The sequence below is a fragment of the Rhinolophus hipposideros genome (genome assembly GCF_964194185.1).
Source record: "Rhinolophus hipposideros genome assembly, chromosome: 23".
Lineage (NCBI taxonomy): Eukaryota > Metazoa > Chordata > Mammalia > Chiroptera > Rhinolophidae > Rhinolophus > Rhinolophus hipposideros.
The window spans coordinates 3,290,471-3,301,845 of NC_138069.1; the positions used below are offsets into that span (position 1 = coordinate 3,290,471).

At 43.0% G+C, this 11,375-nt stretch overlaps 1 protein-coding gene across 9 annotated transcripts; it reads right to left on the reverse strand.

Moving 5' to 3' along the window:
• Positions 1-1,284: 1,284 nt before the first annotated feature.
• On the reverse strand, positions 1,285-11,154 carry HNRNPH1 (heterogeneous nuclear ribonucleoprotein H1). Of its 9 annotated transcripts, none has more exons than XM_081036301.1 (14): positions 10,954-11,154; positions 9,727-9,854; positions 8,258-8,413; positions 7,906-8,049; positions 6,268-6,406; positions 5,149-5,327; positions 4,999-5,070; positions 4,809-4,942; positions 4,527-4,662; positions 4,074-4,133; positions 3,922-3,981; positions 3,138-3,230; positions 2,627-2,676; positions 1,285-2,037 (listed from the first exon to the last, which is right to left on the reverse strand). In XM_081036301.1, exons 2-13 carry the CDS (start codon positions 9,821-9,823, stop codon positions 2,627-2,629), a joined length of 1,320 nt encoding a protein of 439 aa, XP_080892427.1. In that variant the 5' UTR covers positions 9,824-9,854; positions 10,954-11,154; the 3' UTR covers positions 1,285-2,037. The 9 variants fall into 9 exon arrangements, with proteins under 9 accessions (XP_080892427.1, XP_080892425.1, XP_080892426.1 ...); XM_081036299.1 differs by having other exon boundaries at positions 3,892-3,981; XM_081036300.1 differs by lacking the exon at positions 10,954-11,154 and adding an exon at positions 10,329-10,420.
• Between the last annotated feature and the right edge of the window lie 221 nt (positions 11,155-11,375).

Sequence of the window (11,375 nt, forward strand, 5' to 3'; positions counted from 1 at the left end):
CCGTCATTCTTTAGCTCCCGGGTGAAGATGCTGGTCCACGGGATAGAAGGTTCCCAAGACCAGAGTGGTTCTCGGTTCATTTTTGAAAAGCCAAATGGTTCTGAATTAGCTTACTAGCCTTCCTAGTTCTAGTCCCCTGTTCCTCCGTGTTTTTCCAACAAAAATGTTACAAAAATGTTCCGTATGTGAAACAAGTTAACTGAAGGACTTGGGGGAGGGACCCTCCGTGAACATTCTCACCACATTATCTCCAATCAAGACAGAGCGCCTCAGCCAAGATGGCAGGGGCAGTACCAGGTGGAGCGCAGCTCAGCACCAGTGCTCACTGCCTCCCAAGGATCATCACCCTAAACCTGCAGGACACGTGCCAAGCGCCACAGCTGTGGATGCAGTCAAACATGGAGCAGCACCTGCCAGCAAAGGGCATGCAGCAGGGAGGAGGGTCTGTAGGGCCTTCACTCTCATCTTGGTGCCATGCTGCCACCTAGACTATTAGAATCAAGCGCACCCACCGCACTCAGCTCACCCAAAAACGGGAAACCTTCAGCAGTCACAGCAAGGTGAACACACACCAGGCTTCAAGCAGCGCAAGCCTGTTGTCTGCAGCTGAAAGTCTAAGTTCTACAGAAGGGTGTCTGGAACCACACCTTTAGCCTACTAATGCTGGAGTATTTCCTAGCAAAAGGTCAAATCTGAGTTCCAGGCTACCAAAACCAATAGATCTCCATTACTGAGTTAGTCATTTTTACTCTCAAAAACGTGGTCTTCCACCTCAGGAGCTTTATGAGAAATGAATTTTGCTTTCAAGTGGACTTATCTTTAGGAATGAGACAGAAATAGAGAGATTCAAACCTCAATTTGAAAGCCTTCTATGAGCTGGCTTCTAAGACACCTCATATAAGCCCAACTCAAAATGCCATGCGACAGGGCAGGGCAGCACCTGGCCACCGGCCTCTAGCACTTCCCTCAGCCATGCCTGGAGGCCCCGTGCACATGCAGACATGCCGTGAGGTCACTTCCGCCTCTGCTTTGTGCAAATGCTTAGCAAGTGGAAGGCAGTACAGACTGGGGTCTGTGCAGCCAGGCCACACACAGCCCTTCCACAAGGCCCCAAAGCTATTTACCTTCAGGTGTACTGGAAGTCTGAAGACATCTACAAGACAGCCTCAACTGCCGAGCCTCTCTGCCACAGCCAGAGACATGGACCATTGTCACCTACGCCCCAGGCAGGAATAGAGCACCAAGAAACAGTCCACATGACACTGAAGCATAGACAAGACAAAGTGCAGTTTTTAAAAGGAAGATTTATTTGACAAGTTTCACTTAGCGCAATACACCTAAAAAGGAAATCACAATACAATGAAAGATTTAAATCAAGGCCTCAGAATTTCATACAAACACCAAGACCAAAATCCTAAAGTATTGGTATTGCGTCTCAAATTTTCCCCATTAACTTAAAAAAAGCTTAAACTTACGTGCCTTAGAAGTTATTAAATGAAACTAGAATTAACAAACATGCCAAATGTTTCACTTTTAATTGTAGACACAGCTCCTATACTGAGTTTTACAAAAAAGCATGTCTTTCAACATGCACCCAAAGTGTTCAATGTAATGTGATGTAAGAGCAACATTTAACATAATTCAACTGCTTTAACCTAAATACACTTACTGCTTAAGTACATCCTACAATAGAACTAACTTGAGAAAAGCTAAAAATTGTTTAACAGTTATACTCAACTTAGTTGTTACATCCTAGATGAATGTCTGTGTTCAAAAATACTGAACCTTTAGTCTTTAAAACAATCCTGATTTCCACTTAGAGTAAGCATAAATCACAAGCTGGTATTGCAAAACTGTTAAACTTAAGTTTTGTTTCTTTCTTTAAAAAATGTTGCCTAGGAGTCAGTGATGGGGCTGGTTACATTCCCCACCCACCACTCATACTGGACACACTAGACATCCCTCCCATTCCATTCACGCCCATAGATGCACGGCTTCCGCTACTGTAGTAGCTGCTGCTCACTGCTCCTTGGCTGCCTGCAGAGAGATCAATTTGACAAGTCAGGGGAAGGATCAAATTACCAGGCAAGGAAAATAAAGCATTCCAGGAAAAAGTTGAAAAAAGAATACGAGTACAAATGGCTGCTGTCCAAGTGGCGAGAAGCATGTTTGGGGACGCCCGACTCCAAACAAGTCTCAACCCCTTTTCTCTGCAGTACCAACTTGCCAGACTCTTGTGCTACCATTTAAGCGGAAGCTTCAGGATCCACGTGGAAAATTAAGTTTAAAGGAAAACTAGTGTTTTTCAAAAATTGCAAAATTACTTCATGTTGTTTTTACAGCTAAACAAGGCATTTTAAAAAAAAAATTTACCATAAGCATTCACAATGTTTCCGTCGAATGGCATGTATGAATAGGAGCACAGGGGCAGTCTCTTGCTTTTCCTATTCATGGTGGGCAGAAAGTGAGACAACAAAGTGGGACTTAAAGGCAACTCACTGTGCCCAAAATGGCAGCCTCCATGGAGTTAAGTCAGAGCCATTGACTGCTATAGAAATAGTGTTATCACAACATATCAGTATTTGCTATTGGGAATTTAAATTATATTTTTTGAGAAAATATTTACCTATGCAATGTTTGATTGAAAATCACTGGAGTTTTCCTGTAAAACTTGGTCTGCAAAAGGATTTTGTAGGGTAAGACTATAATACCAAAATCACCATTCTTTAGACCAATTGAAAAAATAATTAATAAATAAAACCAATCCTAGGTTAACTGACTAGTAAATACGATCCTGAACCCAACCACCATTTTACTATTTTAAATTCTCCCTCCATCTAAAATGGATTTAATGCTAACCGAGACAGAAAAAGTGAACTATTTTAATGTTTTAATAAATGGAGGCAGATGTTTTCTGGCCCAACATCATTCCAAGTTGCCATAATAACTATTTTTAATTTATATAACATTTCCCCCACCCAATGATTGGTTCTGAAAATTAAGCTACTAAAAAGTTATTTTAGGATCAAAAGCATACATTTAATAACCCCCAATTTTACCAAAAGTAGCCTGCATATTCCCCCAACTAAAGAAACCTGCCTAAAACTTATTCTAAGTATATTTAAAAACACGCTTACCATATCCACTCATGCTGCTCTGGCCGCCATAGCCGCCTCCGTAACCTCCACTCAGCTGCTGGCTAGCCGGGCCCCCATAACTGGACTGGTTTGCTGTTAAGTTAAGAGGACATTAGAACCTTGTTCCCTATGTAATGTGGTACCTGGTGGTACCGGGCTTGTAATTCTAAATCTGAGTTTCCAGTCTTGACCTTACATTACTATTACCCTTTGCCTATTTTCTATGACAAGACTACCTTTCTATCCATTACTTAAGTTAGTCAGACATTTATATAACATTGGCCAACAGTATACACATCAGCAGGACTAAATCCACGATTCCATAGAGACATTGAGAATTCCTTATGAAACTGCTTAACCGGATTTAGTGGGGCTGTTCCCCATAACGATATAAGGCTATGTCAATACACAGGTATCACTGAACACCTAATTATACCCAACTAATTATATCCACAAAATTCAGTTATTTTGATCCTGTGCTTTTCATTAAGTATTAATTTTAGATATATACTTTATATAGACAATTCAACTACTTTCTACAGTGCCCTCCCCCCGATAAGTTCTTACAACTATTTAGTTAACTATTCTAAGCAGTTTTATGTTACTCAAAGATTTAAGTTAGACACAAAATTCAATTCAAAACTTCCTTTGCTTAACTTAATTATGCTAAACTCATTAAATATAAATTAACTTAACTTATATAATCAACTTATACAGATATGTTTTGGTTTTTAAAAAAACTAACGATATTTACACAAGCCCATGCCTCCCATCATTTGGCTACCATAAGCACCACCGCTTGCTCCTGCTGTAGAATTCAAGAAGAGTTCTACATATCTGTGTTCTGAAATGAGAGAAAAGGTATACAAGGTTAGCTTAAAAAAAGGACACTAAAGTGATATTTACACAAACCCATGCCTCCTAGCATTTGGCTACCGTAAGCACCACCGCTTGCTCCTGCTGTAGAATTCAAGAAGAGTTCTACGTATCTGTGTTCTGAAATGAGAAAAAAGTTTGAAAATGTTTATTGGTGAAAGAAACAAGCACTAAGTTCTTAAACAAGTAGATCTGTGTACTTCAAATACATTTTGGTTCAAAAAAAAAGATTCTAGTTGCTTCTCTCAGGTGATTTACTTGAATTATGCAGCTTCCAAAAACTAGCCTCTTGTTTTAAACATTCAACTAAATTGTTTTAATTAAGGGTATACTTTAAGTCAACGTTCCTATCAAATCCCTTTCAGTCACACTAATTTAAAAAACCCAAACTTTATTTTTAACAAGAAGCTAGCCTATTATCAGCAAACAAACTTCTCATACGTCCTTACGAGTCCTCTTATGTTCCTCACACAACCACCCGTAGAGTCCCCAAGCTACTTCAATCACACTTACGCATGTTTGCTTTGTCTTTCGACATAGCTGCCACAGCGTCTTCATGAGTTGCAAATTCAACATCTGCTTCCCCAGTTACTCTGCCATCAGGACCAATTTCAATATGTACTCTCACAGGGTTGAGCGGTGAGAAAAACTAAATACAAGGTGTTTCAGAAAAATCAAATCAACTTTCTAATGTCACAAAAAGAAAATTTTAACATGCTGTTTCACTTAAGCAAAATAACCAAGCTTGTACTGCTTTACTGACACAGCCGGCTTATTAATTCATCTTACACTTACATTATAAATGTCATTCTCAGTAGCTCTGTAAGGTAATCCCCGCATGTGTACACAGTGTCCTGTTGTGCTCTGGAAAGTAGAGCCACCATCCCCGTATCTGTGGTCAGACATTCCTGAAAAACAATAATTGAGGTCTAGATGGACAAGAGTGTCAGTATCCTTCATTTGAGAAATTCAATTCTTACCTTACCTCTTCCAAATCTATCTGACCCAAATCCATAGCCATCATTATAGCCATTATAATCATCATAGCCTCCATAACCTGAAAGACAAAAAGTACAATCAATCAAACGAAAACACACAGAGAACCACCTCCTGAGGCCTGCATGTTCTCACGTACCTCCACCATAAGCACCACGCCTCATCCTTTCAAAGCCAGCTCCCCTGCCAATGCTGTTATACCCTCTGCCAGCCCCAGGTCTGTCATAGGGACCTGGCCGCTGCATGGCCATAAGCTTTCGTGGTGGATCATAGTGAGTTCTAACTTCAGCTCGACTGCTCTTAAAGATTTCGATATACCTAAAGCATTGTTCACGAGGAAAGGGGATAGGGAGAGAAAACATTAGTTCATGTCATACAGGTATATAGTTACACAAGAAAACAATGTAGTCATAGCCATGAAACTGACTAATATTTAAAGCCAGATTTCTTATATTTGCATAGGCAATGACCAGAAATTCACTCAATTGTAAGATAATTTCATGTAAACTTATATAGAAAATTCACTCCTCCAAGGCAAAGAGCCCAACCTTAGGGGTAGAGGAGCACTGTAAATTGTTTTAGGAGGGAAGAATTCCACTCAACTTTCAACATTTCACGTCTTAAATCTTTTGGCCTCATGTATAGCAAGTGGGCTGAAAAGCCAGCCTCCACCAGCAGTCCAGCCCACACTACACGTTTCCTTTCGCCAATAAATACCCAGCCTATGCTCTTAGTAGGAATCAGCATAGGTAAGCGCATGCTTCAATGAAAAATAGTCACAAGCAAAGAGAATAAAACCTTTTGTGACAATTTCTTGAAAGCTATGCTTATTAATACATATGCAGAATATTTATACAGCAAGAAAAGGTTTGTTGCATTTCAACTTTAAAAACAAGATCAGAAAGTATCACATTTTCTTATGGTAATATTAATTTACTAGGTGGGTGTTATTACAGCTAAAGCCAGGTTTGCATTACATCTTTTTAAAGCCATAGTCTCTCAACTCCATTGATTGGGATTAATTAGAAAATCTTACAAAATTGCAAAGTAGACCAAATTTTAACTGAGGACAATTTAAAACCTAAAATTTCATATGAATACATTATGGGACTTTGACATAGGAAAAGTTTGAATATTGTGGCCAAATATCAGTCGGGACTAGGAAATAGATTAACTTCTTCCTTCTAAGCAGAGAGAATATGGATTTAATTGTTTACCATAAGAAAAGTGACAAATCCAACCAACCATCCATCCCCACCTGTGCCCTATTCTTTCCTTGTGTTTCTTTAGAGCCTTTTCAGCTATTTCCTGTGAAGCAAACTGCACGAAGGCCTCCCCCGTACTCCTCCCCTGGAAGTCCACCGGCAATGTTATCCCATTTGGCACGATTTCCAACCCTTCAACCCAAGGACAAATAACCCCAGTAGGGGGGCAATATTAACATCACAAGCCCAGAAATGATTCTTCTTATAGCTTTAAATAAACCAGAATTTTAACTTTAGGCGAACGGTATGCTTTCAACAAGAACTTTTTAAATATGCATTGCAGTAATATGAAGTTCCATTATTACTAAGTATAACTCAATTCTTAACACACCCCATGGCACAGAATATAAGAAAATACTTGCTGGACACAGGATGCATTAAGAATTCAACAATTATGAACACTTAATCTATTGCAACTTAATGTTGAGAATTATACAAGAATTTAATAAAGTTTCAAGCATTAAATACAACAGTTTTACTAAATTCAAGACACACCTTTTACCTCATTTTATAGTTCAATGTTTTAAGTTAGTGGAACTTCAAGTACAAAAAAATTTACATATTTAAACATTGCATATACAAATTGAAACATTGCTTAAGTTAATATTCACAAACATACAATCTAAACTTTCAACAAACAACTGGTCTACACAGCACAATCATGCACTCTTATGCTCTAACAGTAGTATGATTCACTTCTGGAAATTCCGTCTATGAAAAATCCTTTCCGTGGATACTTTCCCAAGCTTACAAAAAGGGCTTAAAGCACTTTCCTAGAAGATATGAAATTATGTTCATATTTAACGTTGACAGATAGCATTCAATTCTCACCAATTTAGACAAAACAATCAAAACAGACTTGATTTCAAAAATTCTGGCAAAATATAGGACTCAATACATATTTATCTATAAGTCAGGATTTTAACACATACTACACTAAACCATGAAAGGATTTCTTGTTAATTCCAGTTTATCTCATCATAAATAATCAAGTAATAGTATAAGATATACAAGCTAACATTCTGCTAAAAACATGCAATTTTATCAGCTCTTCAGCATAAAAACATTCAAATACTTTAGGCCCAGAACAATTGCAAAACACTTTCTGTATTTCAGCTTCTATGACTATACATTCAACCTACTCTTAGGCTAAGTTTATAATTCCCTGGCTAAACCAGTTGCTTCCATAAGTTTTTCTGCATAAAAAGAATTAGATCATTAGACAATTCTGCTCCCATGACCCAAGGTGTCTTACACAGACACCTGCCATAAATTACAATCACCTATCTCATATACTAATCTAACATTAAGGGATCTTACCTTTAACTTGAAGTACTTTTGGCTGAACAACATTGTGAGGAAAAGTTAAGCTATTGAGGACAATCCTCAAAAATCTACTCTGAACTACAATACTAAATATAAGCAAAGTTAGAATTTTGGAAGTACTTAATTTCCACCTTTAAGATGGGCTTAAATTATTTGAAGGTCTCCAGGAAGAAGAAAACATTAATTCACCTGCATATACTCACAACCTATTTAAATATCTAAGCTACTCAACTTTAAGGTCTATTAAATCACGTTGCCAGAAGCTAGCCAGAACTCACTGCTCAGCAACAAACACGACTACATACCTGAGAAGAACTGAACAATTTCTTCCTTGCTACATCCAAAGGGGAGTCCTCTAAGCCGTACAAAGCCATCATTGGCCGTATCAGGACTATTTGGACCAGTATGCTTCAACACCCAATCCATTTCAACGTTGTTTGACTTGAATACTGTAAGAGGTGCTTAGAATTAGTCAATTTTGGAAAGTTAGAGAACAAAGTTCAGACTTCCTGGGTCTTTAGATAATCTAGGAAGAGCTGCCACAAACTCCCTTAGATACCATTTCCATGCGGTCAAATACCTAAAATTCAGAAGGGTAAGATAGATCTCTATTTGTTCAATGTTTATTTACTGTTACTAGGGCAACATAAATCAAACCTTCAACATATCTGTGTCCCATAGTTTCTCTGTCTTTTTTCAGGGCCAATTTGACTTCATCTTCTGATTCAAGTTCAACAAAAGCCTCGCCACTCGGTCTGCCTTCTCTGGTGTAGATGAAACGAATACCTTGGGCCCCATTTTGAATTTTGCAGTCTGGAAAGAAAACAACCGTTAATATACAGAATTTGAAACTTAAAACCACCTCTGGGTGATATAGATGAAATGCGTATTCAAGCCCGCACTACATGCATTATCATATACAAAGCCTAGAATGACCAAGGTATTACCAACTCCTACGTCTCTTTGCAGTAATTAAGCAGTTAACTTCCCCAGATCAAACTTTACTCCCTAGATGATATATTCCCAATCCTTCGATAAAACCCAATATTCAAAGCAGTTTCTTGAAGTTATCTCCAAGTTCTCACTACATTAAATGTTAATGTCTCCATTAACATTATTTGTAACTTCTCAGCAAATTAAGTCTGGATCTTTTTATTTTAATACACTTTATAAATATACTTAGTTTCAAGTTTTGGTCTGGGACCTTTGATCATTTTTACCTTGCCAGCAGTAACACTAGAATTTTCTCCTTCAAATCCAAATCACAGGGCCAATACTCACCTGAAAGGGGATCAAAGTTACCAAGCTAAAATGCTCCAAGTTGCACAGCTGAAGCCAAACCCAGTCTTGCCCACTGCAAGGTGGCTTCCAGTGTACTTGGTTCTTGTTTTACAGGTCGTTTTCCGTTACCAATGCTAAATTCAGACAGTAAGTCAATACTACAAGTGTCCTTCCAAAACCTGTAGATTTCTTCCAAATTGTGATCAGTCTAATCTTACACTAATAATGAGAACAAGGACATTTTGGTAGAAATTATTCAAGAAACCTACATACTGGGGGGAAAAAGCTATTTGAGCAAGTAAACTTCCCTGGGCTTCAATGTCCTCAACTGTTAAAGTGAGCCAGCTCAAGAATTAGATGAATAACAACTGTTCAATTACCAAACCCTGTTAGGAAAATTGTCTGAAATTAAGAAGTGACAGTTTAACTTTCCAAATCAGAATGCCTCTTTTCAAGGACATAACCAAAATTGGAAAGATGTTCTACGTTAAGATTTTGCAAAGTATTGCTAGTATTTACCGAGCTACTGGACAGTATTTTTAAGATTGAAGGGGAAATCCCACGTATCTTTCCAAGGCATCCACAAAAGGGTAGCGCTCCGGGGTAGGCAAAGCCAACAAAACATCCGCCAGAGGCCGCACTCCTGCACGAGGGCCCTAGGGCGGGGCTTTCGCGATTTCCATTGCGTAACAGCAGCGCCAGGGTGCGAGCAGCCCCGCGGGACCGCTGCGCCCGGGCCCCGCCAGGGGGCGCCAGTCGCTCCCCCCCTCCCTCCCACCCGCCCGCCCGCCCGCCCGCCCATAGCCAGCCCGGGCCGCGAACTCCCGCCTCCGCTTCAAACTCACCGGAAAAAAACCGCTGCACTTCGTCGGCCGAGCAAGACCAAGGCAAGCCCCGGACCTTCACCACGAATCCCTCTCCGCCTTCGGTGCCCAACATCATTGTCTCTCAGTTGCTCTGGCGTCGAGACAGACTGCAAAGCGGGGATGGGGTTCAAACCTGGCAAATCTTAAAAGTTAAACTGCCCGCGAGGCTCCCCACGCGCCCACGGCGCCTCTGTAAGAGCAGAGCCCGTGGGCACGTCGACCCCGGCGACTGCAACACCCAGTACCCCCGTGGCCAATGGGCGGACCGCCAAAGCCGCCGTGGGCACCAGTTACCGCAGACCCGAGCCACAGGGGGCCCGGCCTGGCGCCAGCGTGGAAGCAAGGAAATGGCGGCCGCGCTTCCGCTCCGCCTCCTCCGACATCTCACACAATAGAGACGGCGCGGCCTGCAGGCCCCAACGGCCCTGCCACCGCTCGGCAAGCCATTCCCGGCTCCTAGCGGCAGCCCGCTCCTTGCCAAGGCCCCCCAGGATCTACAGAGGTCTGGGAGCCAGCAATCCTTGCAAAAACGGCATCCTTAAGGGCTGGTGGGCGGCAAACATCGAGCAACAAACACTCACCGGAATACACGGCTTCAGCGTGGCTGAGAAAAAATGGCCAGCGGGCGCCTGCGCATCCTAAATAAGGCCCTTTGGACAGCTCTGCGCACGCGCAGCCAGGTGCCCGCACCGCCCCCTTGCGTCACACAGAGCTCACACGCATGCGTACTTTTCTGAGCTGGCCCACTTCCAGCCAGCGAGTTATTCTGCGCAAGTGTTTGTGGCTGAGCCTCGCCCTCCTGCGTAAACCCTCCGGGTTTTTTTGCGCCTGCGTCTCGCCGCGATTATTGAACACCTAGCCTCCGCGGCTTATTATTCAGTTTCATGCGCATGCGTCTTACTTCAAACCGCTCGCTCGCCTTACCCGCCAGCGTGGGGGAGGGGAATGGCGGCAGTTAGTTCCCTCTGGGGACAGTATGGTAGTCCCGGGCTCTGGGTTGGGCTGAGGCAGCCGTCTTCCTACCCCTATCCCTGGCCTACGGGGTATCTGCGCTCCTGGCCGACCCGAAGGGACAGGCGCTCCGCCTTCTGTGTCCTCTTTCTCCCCAGAGCCCGCCGTGATCACCTGGGCCTCTCCTGGGGTCTGCGCCCTCCGCGTGTCCGAGGCCAGACCGCGGCGCCCGGAGCACGTCTCCACTTCCCTTACCTGCAGCCGACCGGCCTGGGGCCCCGGCCCGCGCGGCGTCCCGGTGCCCGCGTCGCAGGCCGGCACCCCGCCTTCGCCCTGGCGACTCGCACCCTGCGAGCCCTGGCGCCCCGCCCTAGGGTCGGCGGCCCTGAGCGAGGAGTGGCGGGGTGCCGCGTGAGCGCGGGCTGAGCCGCCCGAGCCGCCGGGCTCTGCTTCCCCGAGCACGTTCCCGCGCAATGCTGCCAAGGCTCCGGGTACGGTTACGACCGTTTCCCAGGTGGCGGCCAGGCCCTGAGTTCGGCGAGACCAGTGTCTCCCGTGTGCGCATATGGCACGAGTTAGTCATGTCTGTGATTTGCAGCAGCACTGCGGGAAACGGGCGATGCCCGTAGCCAGCGAGGCCTCCCCTTGTCTGATCCTGGCCACCCGCCCCACCCCAG